The sequence below is a fragment of the Bos taurus genome, chromosome 4, assembly GCF_002263795.3.
Source record: "Bos taurus isolate L1 Dominette 01449 registration number 42190680 breed Hereford chromosome 4, ARS-UCD2.0, whole genome shotgun sequence".
NCBI classification, from domain to species: Eukaryota; Metazoa; Chordata; class Mammalia; order Artiodactyla; family Bovidae; genus Bos; species Bos taurus.
In genome coordinates, this window is record NC_037331.1 from 29,102,351 (window position 1) to 29,123,106 (window position 20,756).

At 34.5% G+C, this 20,756-nt stretch overlaps 1 protein-coding gene and 1 long non-coding RNA gene across 5 annotated transcripts in view; one reads left to right on the forward strand and one right to left on the reverse strand.

Annotated features, from left to right (window-relative positions):
- Positions 1-7,361, reverse strand: part of LOC132345073 (uncharacterized) — a 29,247-nt gene extending 21,886 nt beyond the window's left edge. Inside the window, exons 1-2 of the long non-coding RNA XR_009494196.1 lie at positions 6,781-7,361; positions 4,219-4,302 (exon numbers count right to left, since the gene is read on the reverse strand). This is a non-coding gene — a long non-coding RNA (uncharacterized lncRNA). The remainder of the gene's footprint in view (positions 1-4,218; positions 4,303-6,780) is intronic.
- ITGB8 (integrin subunit beta 8) overlaps positions 1-18,502 on the forward strand; it is a 98,915-nt gene extending 80,413 nt beyond the window's left edge. For 2 of the 4 annotated variants that reach the window (XM_059885663.1, XM_015468532.3), the window contains exons 8-13: positions 1,701-1,835; positions 4,498-4,903; positions 7,341-7,566; positions 8,796-8,902; positions 12,490-12,653; positions 12,750-18,502. In XM_059885663.1, the coding sequence (XP_059741646.1) occupies positions 1,701-1,835; positions 4,498-4,903; positions 7,341-7,566; positions 8,796-8,902; positions 12,490-12,653; positions 12,750-12,872 (1,161 nt within the window). In that variant the 3' untranslated portion in view covers positions 12,873-18,502. Of the gene's footprint in view, positions 1-1,700; positions 1,836-4,497; positions 4,904-7,340; positions 7,567-8,795; positions 8,903-12,489; positions 12,654-12,749 lie in introns of those variants that run through there. The other 2 variants (NM_001192875.3, XM_059885664.1) reach the window with 2 other exon arrangements.
- The last annotated feature ends 2,254 nt before the right edge of the window (positions 18,503-20,756 follow it).

Genomic DNA, 20,756 nt, shown 5'->3' on the forward strand with positions numbered 1-20,756 from the left:
AACCACAATATTGTAAAGTAACTAGCCTCCAACTAAAATAAATAAATTCGTTTTTAAAAAAAGAAAAAAAAAAGACTGTCAAACAATTTCTTAATTTCAAAACTGGGCAAAATTTTAGATAAATTTTCTTCATATCATGCTTGAAAAAATACTGATATAACTAGCTTAAGGTTTTAAGGGAAACAGGATTTCAAAAGGGCAAAAAGAACACTGATGGTATTCAGAATTTCCTTCTGATTTGTCAAATCATCACCATATCAATACCATTAGTATACCATCCACCTGGGAACCCCAGGTGGCTCAGTAGTAAAGAATCCACCTGCAACACAAGAGATGTAGGTTCAATCCCTAGGTTGGGAAGAATCTCTAGAGAAGGAAATGGCAACCCACTCCAGTATTCTTGCCTGGAGAATCTCCATGGACAGAGGAGCCTGGTGGGCTACAGTCCATCGGGTGACAAAGAGTCAGACATGACTGAGCAGGAGAAGTTTTCTATTTTTTCCTGAAACTGTTTAATTAAGTGATTACAATGTATGGATTCTCTGGTTGATAAAAAATGTGACTCATATAGTCTTACCTAATTCAAATAGAATTTACTAATTTGAGGAAGTATTTTACTCTAAAGATTTACTACCATAATTCCATGATCAGTTATTAATCTCTTTGTTGACTATACAGTTGAAAAAGAAAAATTACTCAAGTAAAGAATTGGAAGCCATGGGGATATCTTTTTCCTTCGTACCATGTTGCTCACTCTCTTTTCTTACATACTTCATCTTTTCCCTTTCCTTTTGTTTACAAAAATAAGTTAAGGATTTTTGCATGTGGTAGACTCTAAGTTTTATCAGACGAAATTCACACAGATCTACAGAATATATTTAATACAGCTATACCTTTTGGAACTGAGATGGGAAGAAATTAGGATGTGCTTGATACACATAATCAGCATAATTGGCAATACATACATGTTTTTTGAATGACTGTATATATAAGTGAATAAATGAGTGAATGATTTTCTGCCCAGTAAGAGGCCCTATTTCAGTATTAAGAACTGAAACAATAAGCAAGCTCCAGGGATTTGGCAAAAATCCTAGGCCATTCTTGGAGAATTTACAGGGCCATAACTGGCAGGTATTTCTTATACCTACAGTATAGAAATGGCCTCCACAAAATTTACCTTTCAATTCTGTATCAGTAAGACATTTTAGATTCCATGATAGTCTTAAGTATCTGAAACTGAAATGTTGCTTTAATAGCAGTACATGTCAGAAGCGTGTTCCAGATTTTAAGCTGTTAAGATTTACGTGCTATGATGTATCATATTGTGTATGTATTCTCAATGCTTTCTTCAAATTTTATCACAAAATATAAATATTATTGGATTAAAATGATTATTTTTGTAATACAGGCTGAGTGAGAAATGTCTCTGAAGTGATCAAAATGCAGTCATGGAAATACGTGAAAAAAATAGAGCAGTTTGAACACAGATAATCTAATCCTTTAGTTTTTTTTTTTAATGTATTTCAAATGTAGCTAGGTCATTATGTGGAAATACTGTTTTTAATCAAGATTTTATAAAGGCAGATTCTTTGATTTAGTTAAAAAATTAAATCTAGAATGATATGATAAACTTGACTTTTGTTTAGTTGCTTACATTTGAAACTGCTATAGTATACAACTAAAAAATGTCATCTCTGCAGAAACTCATTTCAGAAGTGAAAGTTCAGGTGGAAAACCAGGTAAAAGGCATCTACTTTAACATTACTGCCATTTGTCCAGATGGGACCAGAAAGCCAGGCACAGACGGATGCGGAAATGTGACAAGCAATGATGAAGTATGTGGGTGTGCATTTTTCCGATTTAAAGTAAATTAACTTGTTTGGCATGCTTTCTCATAGAAAACTCAAACCATTCTGAAAACTTTGCTTACTACTGATCTTAAGAATCTCATTTACACTTCAAAGTAACTTTCATTGTCTATTCCTAAAGTTCCTACTTGTTGTACCTCCACTGACTGTTCTCTCAAATTCTCTAGTACTTATTTTAAAATAAATATGTATCATATTAAATACTTATTTAATAATAATAACTTTATTATTATTGATGACACAGCCAGTATATGTTAGGAAATCACATCTTCTGGAACACTAAGTGTCTCTTCTTATATGATGCTAATACCTTTTTGTTTCAAATCTGAAAATTCTCAGAGTAAATGTGAAAGCTGAGGGTAAAAGCAATACAGAAGAATGGGAGTGATGGAGCTGTTGATAAGGATTAAGAATTATAAAATCTTTCACTTTGTGACTGTCCCAGGACACTTATATTATCTCAATATAATGATCTAGGAAGTAGGGAAATTTGTTAAGGACAACAATAAAAAGAAGTGTCATCATTTAACTAAAAAGGAATGAAATATGGAAAAGAGACTCAGATTATAGCAGCATGAGGAAATAGGACCATGGAAGATAGGGATTCTCCAAGGATTTGCACAAGAGAGAGCAAACACACAGAAATACACTTTAAAAAGAAATTCTTGTAGAACAAAGTGATTTTCAGTGAGTCATTTACCTCAGTGAGGCATCAGTTGCTTCATTTTTAAATAAATAACTTGAACTAGAATATTCTAATCACTCTTCCATCCATCTCTAAGGTTCTATGATGTTATTAATTATTTTAATATCATGCTATACAGAAAGAGCTATTGAAAGATTAAAAATACTACTATTCTGTTAATAAGATTGAATAAAAGAGAATCTTCCTTTCTTTCTAGTTAGAATATACTTTTCCCTCTTGGGAAGTTTAGAATCTGCAGATAGTACAGTTGCTCCAACAAACTGTATATTTGAAATTAATTATTTCAAATTCAAGTTCTGTTGGCTTCTCCATAATCACTCCTTGAATTTTGTCCAAAAGACATTTTATACCAGTTTACAAAAAATATGTTTTATTTACACTGAATATAGAGAAACTTTTTCTTTTGTGCTCCCAAAAAAATAATGCAGTTATTACTTTTTGAGAAAGGATTACCCTCTTAGAATAAGCTCTTTCTTTCAAAATCAATTTTGGCAGAATGGTTTAGCTTACTTCTTTTTCTTTGTCTACATCCCTTTTTTCCCTCATTTTCAACAAAGTGGTATAAACAGTTTGACTGTCAAGAAGAGTCATTTGACCTCTTAATTATAGAAATCCCAAGTTTTGCTCTACTTAATTTTGGCAGTGACCACATTATCTTACAACCTGTTACTCCTTAATATTTTAAAGAGAAAAAAACATTTCAAGTCTGACATCAGTTGTACTGATTTTAATATTATGAGACTAATTCTAATTCTGCATGGATATAGATAACATATAAACCTAAATTTAGATCTTTCTTATTGTGTGTGTGTGTTTGTGCTTGTGTGTATATGTATTTATGTTAGGCTTTTTTGTTGGGATGGATATCTATAATCTATATACATAAGAAAGAGGAAATCTCTATATAGTCATATATATATATATATATATATATATCTCCATATATATATATACACACATATATATATATCCATCCATATCTATTTACCTAATCTATCTCCATCCCGACCAAAAAGCTTAGCACAAATTATTTTTAAATTGTAATATATCTCAGTCTAACATGGAAGAAAACTATAAACCTTGTTTGCCGAATTACCTGAAGATTATAAGATGAGTTAACAAATATAAATACACACACTAAGCCAATTGTGTTGTGGAGAAAAAACTGAGAAGAATTTGGCAAGAGAAAGCAATTATGTAGTTTCATGGGGGAAACCAATTCCTGCCAGGCCAGATCATTAGTTGCAGACTAACATCTCCACTGAGAAAAATGTATGACCTTGTATTGAGATCTTAGGACTTTAAAGTTGAGAGTCCTAAATCTTTTTCCCTTGAGTAACATCAGGGAAAGCCCCATGTTTTCCTCTTAACATTATGTGTAAACTAAAATTTAACTCCAAAACTTTACCTGGGCTCTAGGAAAAGACAAACAAAATAAAAATTGTTCATTTGACAATTGTTCATTTCAGGGTTTTAAACCAGTAGAGCAGAAGCCCTTGACTTTAGTTTATTTGATCTATCTCTAGTCCCAAATATTTGTCGTAACTCCACAAGTTAAGGACTGGATCTAGAAAATGGTCTATTCTCTCTCAAGTTTGCTAAGAAATCATCTGAGGATATAAATGAATGATTAGAAGTAGATACCTTTCAAATAGGTTTGAATCCATGTCCATTTAATGGTGCATGATAGGCAAGTCTCAGTCATTGTATCCTTTAACTCTCCAGTTCCTTAATAAGGAAATAAAATGAAATTAAAAGGTAGTGTTATGTCTACATATGAAAAAAGAATGCATGTGTAATTTATAAATATTAATTTCTTATAGATGGTATAATATTGACTTAAAATATCATTAACATATATAATATTAGTAATAAAAACAAAGTATATAAATGTACTTTTTTCCCTCTCACCCACAAATTTAGGTTCTTTTCAATGTAACAGTTACAATGGAAAAATGTGATGTCACAGGAGGAAAGAGCTATGCAATCATCAAACCTATTGGTTTCAATGAAACCACTAAAATTCATATACACAGAAATTGCAGCTGTCAGTGTGATGACAGCAGAGGACCTAAAAGAAAGTGTGTAGAAGAAACTTTTCTAGATACCAAGTGCTTCCAGTGTGATGAGAATAAATGTCATATTGATGAGGATACATTTCCTTCTGAAAGTTGCAAGTCACACAAGGATCAACCTGTTTGCAGCGGTAGAGGAGTTTGCATTTGTGGGAAATGTTTATGTCACAAAATTAAGTTTGGAAAAGTGTATGGAAAATACTGTGAAAAGGATGACTTTTCTTGTCCATATCATCATGGAAATCTGTGTGCTGGTGAGTATAAATATGTACATGCAGTTATTTATATAGTTGTATATTAAGCTAGCATATATGTTAAAGTATCTTTAAATCACACCTTTATAATTACCAACCATGAATCTGAATCTGATATTTAAACTTTCAAAGTCTGTGAAATTAGGACATAGCCACAAATATACTGCACATAATTCTGATATTTATAGTTTAAATTATTTTGTACAGGAAATACTTAAAAATTAAAACCAAAAATTAGTTATTATTTTCAAGAATGCTGTGACCTTGTAAAGACATATACCAGAAAAGGAAATTACTGACAATGTCTGACAGATTTTCTATAATCTGGGTATTCTTCTAGAAGACTCTGATTTATCCTCATAAATGGTCACTCCCCTCATCTTGTTCAGAGGATAGTTAGCTATAAAAATATACTTTCACTGTAAAATTCTTAATGTGTTATTAGAGATGGCATTATAAATCTGTAGTATATAAACCTGTCTACTTTATTTTTGGAATACCAGCAACAGAATTGTCAAAGGACAGTACTCTTCAAGAAAATACAGGTTTTATAAAAAAATCAAGATTAGTCCAGAGGCCACATACAGACCAAAATTTAAAATGAAATAATTTAAAACAAAAAATATCAAAAGTATGTTTTGGCTAATTCAGTTTACTGCCACCTAGAGGTTAAATTCTAGAAAATATATGCAACATTTGAAAATTAATGCAAAATACTTATTTAATTACTTAATTTTTCTATGGTAGTGTACTAAAATCCTTTTATTATTAAAGTACCTTTTTAATGTTTGCATTTTGGTAAGCAAATATTAAATTACTGATAACATGAAATATTTCATTGTAGTAAGCTTATGGAAAGTAATAAACATACACAAAATATGTTTTTATTCTTGTATAAATAAAAAATGTGCCCTATTTCACATAAACATGGGATGGAAAATTTCCTTTATATCTTATGCACATAATATTTTATATTCTAAAAAATTTATTCAGCTGTACTTGGCATCTAGGTAGAAGGGGTTATAGATGACTTTAGAATAAACCCATAATTATTGTCTTAAGTTTTTCAGTGCTAAAACTGATTGGGACAGGGAAGAGAAAGAATTCTGAGGTCATCATTTTCTATAGCTGTCAAGCTCTCAATGAAGTCTGAAATGTTGAGACACTGAGAATCCCAGTGTCTGTTAACAGTAAAATATTAAAAATCAATGTATTGGTCCTTCTACATGACTATGATAACTACTGTTACAGAGGAAATTGAGAATCTGCTTTGAATTATTTGTATATAAATTATAACCACAAACTGTAGGCTGACAAGTATTTTCTTCACTAAGGTCCTTTGAAAATAATAACACATGTTCACAGATCAGCGGGCTAGTATTAGGCATGTAGCCCATATATAGAAAATTGAGTCTGGCAGGCATTTGCTTGGCCTGGATATCATTAATTTTACAGTTAACAAATTGAGCTGATCCAACAGTAGAGGCTATGGAACAGTTACACTGTAAGATGCTCCACAATAAAAGGAGAGAGGGCATAAGCCAGAAATTGAGGGAACAAAGAAAAGGAAGGGAAGGAGGAGGGAGGGAGAAGAAAGGAAGGAAAAAAGGAAGGAAGGAAAAGTCTTTGGTCAGATAAACTTGAAAAACATTATACAGCCCTGAAAATGTACCCTCTCTTGAAAATTTATAGTTCACATTAACATATTAAATTTTGGCTACTTTCTACAGGCTAAAACCCACTTAACTAAGTATAATCAGTGTTCTTCCTCAACTCCAACATGCACAAACATACCACCCTGATTTCTCTCTTGTTTTCTCTCATTTACCACCTAATAACATTTCACAACATACCTTATTAAGACATGCACCACTAACCTGCTACATAATGTGCTGAAGATGTGAAAGGATTATTTCAGCTTCCCTGGAGATCTCATCTTTAATCAAGGCACTAGCAGAACTGAAGCTCTTAGAAGAGTTTGCCCAATGGACATGCAAAGTTATCCCAGGCTCTTAGCAATAATGAGCGACTAGGAGAGAAAATTATGGAAGCTATTCATAAAATACTCCTTTCTTTCTAATTTCAAATCAGACAACATTACTTCAGCCTCTGTTACTTCTTTATATCTGTGTCTTTTTACTTTAGAACTGAATATACAGTGACCTTCAAGTAGCTGGGCAGCCACTGCAGCAGGGCAGAATTCACAACTGTCAGCACAATAGATTAGCATAGGGAGATTATCTACAATAGGACAGCTTTAAAAATAGTCAGTCCTAAGTCCTGGGATTGTTTATGTCAGACAAATAGAAAATGATGCTGCTTCCATTCACTTGACTGTCAGTGTGTTTCCATGGGATGGAAGGGAAATTCATGTTTGGAAATGCTTCACAAAGTCAGTGATCTCGGTAACTTAGATCTCGGAGTATCTTTGTTGCAGGGCATGGAGAGTGTGAGGCCGGCAGATGCCAGTGCTTCAGGGGCTGGGAAGGGGATCGCTGCCAGTGCCCATCTGCATCTGCCCAGCTCTGTGTCAGTCCAAAGGGCCAAGTGTGTAGTGGGAGAGGCACATGTGTATGTGGCAGGTGTGAGTGCACTGATCCCAGGAGCATCGGCCGTTTCTGTGAACATTGTCCCACATGTCACACAGGCTGCAGTGAAAACTGGTATGTGTTTTCTGGTTCCAAACCTACGTAAAACAGTCCTTCATTTAGCCATGTTGAATCTTTGCTGTTTTGCCTACCTTAACCAAAAAGTTGCTGGATCTTCTCCAGACAAATTATCATCATGCTAAAAAAGAACAGAATGAGGAATTTAGGAATTAGAAGACTTAGACTCCAATCTTGGATCATGCATGAGAATTCATCTAGGTATTCACTGCCTTTTTTGAAAGTTTTTTTTTTAAAGAATAATATTCAGTGTTAATAAAGATTCAGTGGGGCTGTCCCCCCAGCTTTCTTGAGATGTAATTGATGGATAATCTTGTGTAAGTTTAAGATGTACAATGTTATGATTTAGGAGCTGGCTGCTTCCCAGCTTACTATTAATTAGCTTTTTGATCTAGGACAAAATTGTTTAAATTCTCTGCGCCTTAGTTTCATGATATCAAAAATGCAGATAATAATAATACTGTGCTATAATTCTGTGAAATAATTAAATTAGATGTTCATGCAAAAAAGCCCTAAACTTTTGTACTTGGTGCACAGTAATCATAGAATAAATGTTACCTGTTATTATTGTTTTATTTTTATTCTTTTAAAGATAAAAGAGTAGTAGCTATGAAGCACTCTAGAAAGAAGTGATGGATAAGTAAAAGGTTATATTAAATAATGGCAGCATTGTTGTTTTGTGCCAGTAATTAACTGCTCAAAGACAACTACTCAAAATATAACTGGCTTACAATTTGTTTTTTTCATTTTTTAAAAGATATTCTCCAGTTTTCACAATTATGCATAAGAGGTTATGTAACTCATTAGGAAGATAATGATGGAGGTATTTCTAGTCAACTCAATCAGAATTTGAACTGTATATTCATTGCAAAATTTTTCTAGTAGTACCATAATATTCATTTTCTAAAACAGCTGTGCTGGCTGGTTTTGTTTTTGATTTTATAGTAAGACTATCTTATTCTTTTCCTAGAAATTTTATTTTCAATACAAAAAATATCATTATGTTGATTTTATACATTACAATATTTTAAGTGGCTAGAATGTAATTTTGCTTGGTATTAAATTCAGCCAAGATTACAAATAAATGTCACAGGTCTCTTTCCCAGTTTAACAAGTCTGCTGTCCTAAAAAAGTACCCTATTTGGACATTTTATTGTTTACAGAAAATACTACAAGCTACAACCTTTTAAAGAATTAAACGTTTTCACTTCTATTTCCCCTTATAGGAATTGTGTGCAATGCCTTCACCCTCACAATCTGTCTCAAGCTATACTTGATCGGTGTAAAACTTCATGTGCTCTCAAAGAACAGCATTATGTGGACCAAACATCAGGTAAACAAAAGTTTAATAATCAAAGTCCTGAAGTATCTGTAGAGAACCATGTTCTCCCAAAAAGCTCAACCATCCTAAAAAAAAGAAATAACTGCTTCAATGTTTACAGTCTCCCAGAAATGGTACTCTATAAAACCGTTTGAGGATATTTGCCATGGTATGACTAAACTGTTCGATCTCTCATCTCAACTACCCAGCTAAATTCACATGCTATGCAACTCCATGGAATTACACCAAACAGATTTTCTTGAGAGACCTCATGAGCCAAGAATAGGCGTTTCCTATGTAGAGTCCATTTCACCTTTAAAGACAAGGTCTCAGTTCAGTTCAGTTCCGTCGCTCAGTCGTGTCCAGCTCTTTGAGACCCCATGAATTGCAGCACGCCAGGCCTCCCTGCCCATCACCAACTCCCAGAGTTCACTCAGACTCACGTCCATCAAGTCAGTGATGCGTTCCAGCCATCTCATCCTCTGTCATCCCCTTCTCCTCCTGCCCCCAATCCCTCCCAGCATCAGAGTCTTTTCCAATGAGTTAACTCTTTGCATGAGGTGGCCAAAGTATTGGAGTTTCAGCTTTAGCATCAGTTCTTCCAAAGAACACCAGGATTGATCTCCTTTAGAATGGACTAGTTGGATCTCCTTGCAGTCCAAGGGACTCTCAAGAGTCTTCTCCAACACCACAGTTCGAAAGCATCAACTCTCCGGTCTATGGAGCCATAATTATCCTCCACAACCCAAACCTGCATCCAGTCATAAGCTTCCTCATGTGAAACTAACATTTACTTTCATGTTTCAGGTGATGCAAAAAAAAAAAAAAAAATTCTAGGTAGTAATGATCTGCTTTTGAGAAGTATATAACTTCAAAAGGCAATAATCTAGAGTTGAATGAGAGCTTCCCAGGTGGCCCTAGTGGTAAAGAATCTTCTAGCCAATGCAGGAGATGCAAGAGATATGGGTTCCATCCCTGGGTTGGGAAGATCCCCTGGAGTAAGAAATGGCAACCTGCTCCAGTACTCTTTCCTGGAAAATTCCATGGACAGAGGAGCCTGGTAGGCTACAGTCCATGGGGCTGCAGAGAGTCAGACACAACAGAGCAGAGCACAGCTTTTTTTCCACGGTGAATAAATATAAAGATGGCACAATGGAAATGGTATGGAAATTTTAGTCTGAAGACCTTGGCTTAAGCATGTTTACTGATACTCTTAATAGTAGCTAAGCAGTATTAACCATCTTACAAAATTTCCCTGAGCCTCAGTTTTCTCATCTATAAAATGAAAATAATATCAACCTCAAAGAGTTGTGTGAATTAAGCCAGTGAACATTAAAAAAATTTAAAAGATGATACATGAATGAAAGAAACATGTGAACTCTACATTCAAAGACCATTTTGGACAAAAGTTAACTAGAACCCAAATGCCAGTGCCTTCCTTTTGTCCAGGTTTAAGATGTTAAACTATATAAGAATTCGAAATGAAGCCTGAAATTATGTATTCATTGAGAACATTCCTACTGCTACTATTATTTCTGGTCTCTCTTCCAACCTGTAAGAATAATTCTAGGTCTTAGAGAGATTGCACAGAAGAATAAACTTTCTCCAGAGTTTTGTTTCCTCTCCCCTGATATCCATACTAACCTTAGCCCATAATAAATTTAGATTTGAAAAGAGCCCATGTGCTGCCAGATGGGGCTGCAACAATCACACCCAAAAGCCAAGTGCCTTTTCTAATAAATAGAGCACTGACTGTCAACATGTAATTTATTATGTTAAGTAAATAAACCTATTTTGACCTAAGTGTGGCTAACAAAATGTATTCCCTTAAAGCTCCTTAGGAAAATCCCTTGCTTGACCTAAACTAAGAAAAGAGGCATGGCTGGAGCTAAATTTTTGGTTCTCCAAAATTAAAAATTTTTAAATGCATACAGGTTTGAATCCTGAAAATGTCTTCCACCCTAAACCATTAGAAATATTTATAAAATGTATTAGTATTAATAGCTAGAGGGCTCCCCTCCCCTTCACAACTCTGGTGCAAGGAGAGGAAAAAGGGCATTTGTTAACCACCTCTATTATCTATCCACTTGATCACACTTAAAGGGTTATTTTGCTTTTCCTGGCTAAACTCCTACTAGGAAAGAAGCCAGAAAGTGAGATCAAGCCACGCGCCCCCTTAGCTGATTACTATTCTAAGTTGGCCAAGGGAAATGAAAGGCGTGCATGTCACGAACCTGGGCACTACCAAAGGTAACACCTTTTAATAGAGCATCTTGGATTCTCTCTATGTATGAGACCATAACACAGGGGGACTCACACTTGGGTTTGGTGCTTCTACTCCAATTAGTTGTCTTCCAGTCTCCTTTTAGCACTTCTTTCAAGGAACCTTAACATTATGATGAAAAAAAAAAAAAAAACTGGCTCTAAGTCTTCCCACTTGGAGATGAGCCCTTGCCCTTTTTACTGAATTCTTGGCTGTTTAAGAGCATGCTTGGTCATCCGGGGGAATTCAAACAGAAATCACTCATGACTGGGTGACTGCTTTTCTAAGTCTTGTTAGGTCGCCTCCCGAAAGGCCTTCTCAAGGAGACTTTCAGACAGTTAGATGAAGTCCCCAAAGTCTGGAGAATGTGCAGAAAAGCACATGGCACTTTAGGCTGGGAGGTAACTCTGTGAGTGTGGGGCAGCTGATGAGTTCTGTGGAATACTTGTGTATTATGCAACCATGTTCCTCTTAGATTAGGGTAATACCTCTGGCAGCCACAGAGGCTGTAGACTTTCCAACTAGAGCTTGCCAAAGGTCCAGTGCTAAAACAGGGACCTAGCCTGCCCCTCTTAATACAGCATTTCCTTTTCCAGCTAGTAATTATCTGCTCTTAAAAAACAAAAAGTGGTATTTTTAGAAGCAGAATATGATAGATTTAGTTAAAAGACAAGTAAAAAATAAATTAATAACAATCGAGGAAAGAGATTTGGGTATTGTCCCAAACTGTACACTCCCATTTCCTGGAGAAGCTACGTGTAATAATAATGAAAACTTACACTACAGTTTCAAAGGAAATATTTATTCATCTATGAGAGTAGTACTAATTTTAGCTTCTGCAGATGTTTACTTTATTTTCCATTACTGATGTGTAACAAATGAGGAGTAAGCATAACAAGAAAAACATATGTTAATGCATGGAGCTGTTAAATAATTCTTATATCCTATTTTCCACTTAGTGATCCACATCATACCACAAAAACTGTCCTTCTCTCTGTCGTGGTTGAAATCACATTTAGTTAAGGATTTGGAAATATTCTAGTTAGTACAAGAATCAAGCTGAAAAGAAATAATCTTATTGAATACCTTAATTGTGGCTATTCTCTGAAGGAGAGTTTTTTGTTAAAAATACTTGAATAATAAATGTGTAATAATAATTAGTTTACTTTTGAATCAACAACAATGGAAGTCCTTCGTTTTGAAAATGTAGATTTGCAAATATCTCTGATCCTATTAATTGAGATGATAAACATTATTTATTTCTAATACTACTGTTAGAATCCTTTGATTTACTCATTCCAGTTTTTTAAACCATGTATTATTTGCTTCTTTACAGAATGCCTCTCTAGTCCAAGCTACTTGAGAATATTTTTCATCATTTTCATAGTCACATTCTTGATTGGGTTGCTTAAAGTCCTGATCATTAGACAGGTGATACTACAATGGAATAATAATAAAATTAAGTCCTCGGCAGATTACAGGGTGTCAGCCTCAAAAAAGGTCAGTGAATTCTAAAAATGAATTACTATCAGTGTGTTATTGTCTACTTTCAATATTTAGGCTCTTAATTAATGATAATATTTCTTCCTTATCAAGGACAAGTTGATTCTGCAAAGTGTTTGCACAAGAGCAGTAACCTACCGACGTGAAAAACCTGAAGAAATAAAAATGGACATTAGCAAATTAAATGCTCATGAAACTTTCAGGTGCAACTTCTAAAATGATAAAAAAAGAAAGTACCTTATGGGAAACTGGATTTTAAATAATTGCTCCTAAAATTTACTATTTTAGAAGTCACAGGAAGAGACAAACTTGCTAGATCATGCCAGTTGCTGGTTGTCTACTCGAATGAAGACTGACAAGCATCCTCATCATCATGTGACTCACACTGCTGCTGAATTTTTCAGAGAAAAATGTGTCTTACTACTGTTTGATACTAGTGTCATTGTAGCACTTTACTGTAATATATAACTTATTTAGATCAGCATAGAATGTAGATTATCTGAAGAGCACTGACTACACTTTACAGGTACCCACCATTTGTACACTTCCCAGAGAGACAATGCTGTGAGATAGTTTTGGCATTGTGTCACTACAAGGCTACCGTAATCCCTGCACCAAACATGCAGACAAACGAATAATGCAGTTATACTAATGTTGCCAAGCACTTCAACAACTGGCAGCAGTGAACAGATAAGACCAGACAGATGAATAAATGATTAGTGTTTCATTCATTCAAGAGATAAACAGATAAAACCTTAATCTTGAGGGATATTGCTTTTGAAATAGTAGTTTTATGCATGTGTGTTTGTTTTCTTTGACAAGATGGATACTAATTCTAACATTCTTTCCTCTTTGCCTTTATATTTTGGTTTTCTTTCTTACAGGATAAGTTTATATATGTCACAGATGACTGGATTAATAAGTGCTAAGTTACTACTGCCATAAAAAATTAATAATAATACAATGTCACTTTATTAGAATATTTTTCAAAGTTCAATGTTTAATAAGGGACACTTCAAGTAACATCAAAATCTGAACAGCTTCATTGTTTGCTGATGTAGAGTTTTAGATCTTCTTACCTGGTAAACTGGATGGATTATTTTACCACTTCATTTGTCTAATCATCAGGTTGAAATTCACAAAATATTTAGAAACTTTGCCTCAAGCAAAGTGCCACAGTTTTGAATGTGATTTCTCCAATATTTATTCAAAGCAGATAGTAATATTTTTCAAATTAAAACTAAATTAAGCTATATTACTTTTGCCCTTTGAAGCAGTCTAAGGATATTCTTTCCCTGAATCCCCTCAATCCAACTCACCAGAATTCTAAAAATACACAATTAGAGAAGAATAGACAATATCTTTAGAAATAAGCTAATTCACGCTTGTGGTTATTCAGGGGAACTGAGGCTCAGAAAGTTCAAATGATTTTTCAAAAACCCCTCAGTGACTAAGTGGCAGCACTCAAAGAGAACTATTTTACTGCCAGGCCAGTGCTCACTGAACAATGTCATACTACCTCTTGAATCTTTAAAATAGTCAATTGGCAAGTATTTTTAAATGTGATTTACTGAAGTCTTAAGTGAACGAGTATGACAATTCTAAAACAAAGCAGAAAAAAGTAATTCAAACCGAATTGTCCATGGTTGGCATCCAGTCTTTCTGCTAATCAGCTTCTAACAGACTGCAAAATGGCCTAACTAGCGGAGAAGGCAATGGCACCCCACTCCAGTACTCTTGCCTGGAAAATCCCTTGGACGGAGGAGCCTGGTGGGCTGCGGTCCATGGTGTCGAGAAGAGTCAGACACGATTGGGCGACTTCACTTTCACTTTTCACTTTATGCATTGGAGAAGGAAATGGCAACCCACTCCAGTTTTCTTGCCTGGAGAATCCCAGGGACGGGGGAGCCTGGTGGGCTGCCATCTATGGGGTCGCACAGAGTCGGACATGACTGAAGCGACTTAGCAGCAGCAGAGAGAAGTCTATTCACACAGGCTGTGTGAACAGCATTTCCCCTGGGGTCGTGCAGTGCTCAGTCCAAGAGCTTGATACAGAGGTGATGAACTTTTATCTTCCCTAACAGGAACTTCATCACAACTACCATATCCTTAGAGTTATTCACTCTGATTTTATTGGCTAGAAGTCAAATAGTCCTGTGTACAGCACAGAGCTTTGCATATGACAACAAAGGAAGTTGTTTTAAATTCCTTTTAAATGTCCTTTTACAATCAGCTTCCCCGATTTTCTGTCTTCCAGCACTTGAGTTAATCAAAGTGCCAGATGTCTACATTTCGATGAAGACTATATCCCATCCACCCTAAAGAAGATTCAAAAATGTATAATAAGTTGTTCCAGAACCAAAAGACACAGTAGTTCCATCAGCCATCCCCTGAAGCCAGGCAATTACGATGCTAAATTGAGCAGTATTTCCTTCCCCGAATGAGTGATCAGCGGCATTGACATAATTCAGTATTGTGACTCACTTATGTAAAATACCTTTGATCACCAAGGATAACATAATAATTGTTTTAGCAGCTTGCCTGTCACACATTACATTCTTTTAAAAAAGGAAATAAATGAATACCTGTCAGCCCCCAAAGGAAAAAGTGGAAAATATCCATTCATTGAAATACTGAAAACTTTGACACATTTAGAATTTTTAAAACATTACAAGGTTCATTAACTAATGTCTATGTGGGCTGAATTATCCAAAAGAGGATAATAAAATGAAATCCTTAAAAAAAAGGGATGGATATTTGGACACTCTCATTAGTTTGCACTAATTTATAATGAAACAAGTCTCTTCTCATAGGAAGGGACAAGCTTCCTGATAGGCAGTTTGATGCTAGATGGTGATTGCAGTTATGCTTGTGATGTCTTGTGCTTTCCTTTTTTATTTAAAGATCTAATTCTTAAAGATTTTAGAGCTTATATTTACTTGAATAATTGATATTTTCCTTGTGAGAGATAATTAATATTTGATTAGTTAGAATTAATGAAAAGTTAAGGGAAAACAGGGTATTCTTAGATTAAATAATTTATGTAAACAAAGCCTATTTCAACTAATATGACCAGAGGAGCCTTTTGAGATTCACTGATATTAAACACAAGTAGTGAAACTTTAAATGGTTAACGAAGTTAAGAACTTGAACAACTCTTTTGGTACGACAGCATTTCTGTGCCCTAAAGTACGTCATGATTTAGAAATAGGCCATATATACACTACAATATAACTGTATGAATTTTACTTCTCTGGGGATATCTTTATACTGCAATATGTGTGGATTTATAAGCATCTTTTTTTAATTTATTAATATTTATGTACAGACATTCTCTGAAAGACTCAAAAATTCACTAAAACTCTGATTATGTCCTAAACGTTCAATTTAGTTTGGTTTAAACAAATACAAAAATCTATGATTACATAGAATAGATTTCTCTAGAGGCAAATTTGTCAAAACTCAAAATTAGTGGATGCATCAGATGCAATACTCCACTAAAGAATAAATTTCAAACATTTTGAATATACACTTAATCGCTATTGAAGATATTCTTATGCATGACAATGGACATCCATACAATGTTGAAATATAATTATGATGGATTATGAAAATTTTTCTCCATAGAATTATATTCCTTATGATACCTTTATAATAAGTTAAACTCAATGGCTTTTCCTTCCTTTTCTTACCCCTATTTTTTTTCTACTCACTTTTCCTAAGAGATTGCCCCCAAACTTCAAGTTCAATTAGCCTAATTGTGAAAAATAACTGCCTATAATAATATAATGAAGTTCTTCATTTCCAAATATCTCTTAATGATTTTAAAAGTCATTTGAATCTATGTACCTAAACAAAGACCCATTAAAAACTGAGAATTTTAAATGTTTACAACTGTTCAAGCTTATTTCAATTTTAAGGGATTTGAGATCCATATATTTTAATAAAAGTATCTAATGAAATACAGATACTTGGAAGTTCAATCTTGTGCATATTATATTATTTTATTTACTCTTAACATTTAATTTACAACTATCCTTATTTATACTGACCTTAAGAACTCCACTTAATGCAATGCAAGCTGAGACATATTTTCAAATAAATATGAAACTAGCATTCTTTCAGATCATTCCCCTTTTTTCTTATAATTCTTCAATGGCCAATTTATTATGGGTTATACATGTTCATATTTCATTAAGTCTAAGATATCTACTTTTCAATTTAACATCTCTGAAATATATCTTGTGATTATTGGCCTCTAAGATGCAGTTTTTATAATTTTACTTAAATAAATATTACACTAATTCATCTTTAACTAAATGTTCACGGGTATAGAGACATTCATTTCTATATAAATATTTAAGAACACACGTACGATAACACGTGAAGTCAGTTTTCAGTACATCTGAATCACATTACCACTTAACATGAAGCCTAACCATCTGATTATGAGTTTAGATCCTGCAGACCTTTATATAAAAGCTCTTTCAACTTTCTGTTTATGCTTCAGCAAACCCTAACCTAACTGACAAGAATGACTGAGTTTCTCCCAGGTTTGTTAACAAATGTTTATTCTATTACTCTCTAAAGAATACTTTCATGTGATCATCTCACTCTTAAACAGAATTAACTGGAAAAATATTACATAAAATCATCACATTTAGATTTAAATTTTTGCAATTTTAAGATTTTGAACCATTTTATGTGTCTTATGTCAATGATAGAAGAAAAGTATCATACAACCAATCAGTGTTGTAAGGAAATTTTCCCTTAAAGTCCTCTTACATTTTTATTTTTCTATGTCCTTTCTATTCTTTTGTTTGATTTTTCTCTTTGGCTTTCATAAACTCACCTTAAGCCCATGTAATGACTCATAAAACTGCATATTTAAATTATTTGACTTACATGAAACAATTGTTCAGCTATCTGGGCAGCTGTCAATGAAATACCTGAGAGTAACAACACTACTCCTTTATCTACCTGGATTACTTTCCCACAAAAATTTATCTTCATAAACTATCTCTATTAATCAGGTTTCTAAGCTCCACAGCCTATTTCAGTTAAAATCATCTATTCAACAATTAAAAAAAAAAAACTGCAGTCATCAAGGATGGAAATGTATGATTTGTGTAAAAAAGTCTTTACTAACTTTACACTGTACCACAGATAAATGTGATTTTGATAACAATTCCATACAATGACAAATATGGCACATAGATTTTCTTTAAAATACTGAATATAAAATATTTTAATTCTAAATTATAATAAAATATAAATTTGCACATATTAATATAGAAATTCATTTTGTATATATTTAACATAAGTTTAAAACTATTTTACATTTACCAGTTACTTCATTAAAGTTTTTTAAATCTGCAAAAAATTAGTAATGTTTTTAAATTATCAGTAATATACCTATGTGTTTCATTTAACAACTCCTGCCTCTGTAGAAAACATTTTAATATAGAGTGTATTTTTAAATTAAAGTATTTGAAATCAAAATAGTTCTAAGAAAGAAATTGTCATTAAACAAGTTTCTTACTATTTCTGACTTTGAATTATACAGAAATTTAAATTGCCTTAAATGACATAGAAAATTGGGGATACAATAATTTCACTTAGATACTATGAGCCTGTTCATATAATTCTGATTGACTACTAACTTTGGTTTATGTATTTATTAAAAAGCTGATACTGTAGTTTGTTGTGAGATGTTTATTTTTCTAACAGAGCTTATAACAGTTATGACAAGGCATTTAATTAATGCATCATTTTGTTTAAAAGTAGGTGTTAACCGATATGGAATTCTATGTTTCAAAATAAAAATGTGAAGATCTAAGAATGCACAGGATGTTTCTTTATTTATCATTGTGTGCTACATGACCCTCAGCACTGCCAGGAAATAGCACACTGTCACACAAGGAAATGTAGTAACATTCATACATTGTCATCCATAGAGGACATCATATAATTCCAAAAAGCTCCTATTACTGGAAAACTGTAGAGTCAATAATAAAGATGTAAGGTCATTCTCATTGATCTATTTTCCTTCCATAGCTGCCCAGTGGTGAGAGCAGAAGAAATATCCTAATTACAAAGAACTGAAAAATTAGCTAAAAAACAAATTGGGCTTTTTTTTTTTAGCAACCAAAGGCTTCTACCATCACCTTGATACAAACATAACATGTTCATAATCTTTAACTGCACATTCTCCAGAGCCACATTTAAACAAGCGAAATTTATGGAATACCCTTGTGTTGTGATTTTTCTTTGTTTAATCTAGTGGAGAAGGCTCTATTTATAATAGCCAGGACATGGAAACAACCTAAGTGTCCATCAGCAGAGGAATGAATAAAAAAGATGTGGTACATATACAATGGAATATTTGAGTGTGTGGGTGTGTGTGTGTGCTTAGTCGCTCAGTCATGTCCAACTCTTTGGAACCCCATGGATAGTCTCCTCTGTCTTTGAGATTTCCCAGGCAAGAATACTGAAACAGGTTGGCATTTCCTTCTCCACGAGATCTTCCTAACCCAGAGATCAAATCCACATCTCTTGTATCTCCCGCACTGGCAGGTGGATTCTTTACCACTGCACCACCTAGGAAGCCCTAGAATGGTATATTACTCAGCCATATAAAGGAAAGAAATGGATCATTTATAGACATGTAGATGGACCTGGAGACTGTCATATACAGTGAAGTAAGTCAGGAAGAGAAAAAAAAATCATATACTAACACATATATGTAGAATCTGAAAAAAAAAATGCTATAGATGATCTTACTTACAAAGCAGAAATACAGTCACAGAGGTAGAGAAGAAACCTATGGATACCAACTGGGGGTACAGGAATGGGATGAATTGGGAGACTGAGACTGACATGTATACATTATTGATACTATGTATAAAATACATGGGCTTTCCTGGTGGCTCAGATGGTCTCAGACAGGTAAAAAATCCACCTGCAATGTGGGAGAACTGGGTTTGATCCCTGGGTTGGGAATATCCTCTGGAGGAGGGCATGGCAACCCCCCCCGCCAAGTATTCTTGCCTGGAGAATCCCCATGGACAGAGGAGCCTGGCAAGCTATGGTCCATGGGGTCGCAAACACCTGGACACAACTGAACGACTAGGCACACACATAAAATAGACAGCCAATGAGATGATGCTGTGTAACCCAGGGAACTCTACTCAATGCTCTGTGGTGACCTAGTAAAAGCAAAAGTGTTAGTCACTCAGTCGTGTCCAGCTCTTTGCAACCCTATGGACTGCAGCTCACCAGGGTTCTCTATCCATGGAAATCTCCAGACAAGAATACTACAGTGGGTACCATTCCCTTCTCCAGGGGTTCTTACTGACCCAGGGATCGAACCAAGATCTCCCACATTGCAGGCAGATTTTTTAAAGTCTGAGTACCAGGGAAGCCCTAAATCAGAAAGAAATCCAAAAAAGAGGGGATGCATTCGAACTGTGCTCCTGGAGAAGACTCTTGACAGTCTGTTGGACTGCAAGGAGATCAAACCAGTCAGTCCTAAAAGAAAATGAAAACCCTGACTATTCATTGGAAGGACTGATGCTGAAGCTCCAATACTTTGGCCACCTGATGTGAAGAGCTGACTCACTGGAAAAGACCCTGATGCTGGGAAAGATTGAGGGCAGGAGGAGAAGCAGGTGACAGAGGATGAGATGGTTGGACAGTACCATTGACTCAATGGACATGAATTTGAGCAAGCTCTGAGAGATACTGAAGGACAGGGAAGTGTGGCATGCTGCACTCCAAGGGGTCACAAAAAGCTGGATGCAACCAAACGACATAGGTATATGCATGGTTGATTCACTTTGCTGTACACTAAAAACTAATACAACATTGTAAAGCAACTATATTCCAATAAATTTTAAATAAAAAATAATGAAAGTAAAGCAGATGAGGGAATACACTGCCAGCTAAATAAGTTATGTTGACAAATTCCCTATCTTTAAAGAGTTGTAAGAATTTGAGGGAAAAGGTATGTGTAGCATGAAAGTGAAAGTCGCTCAGTCGTGTCTAGTTCTTTGTGACCCCATGGACTATACAGTATTCTCTAAGCCAGAATACTGAAGT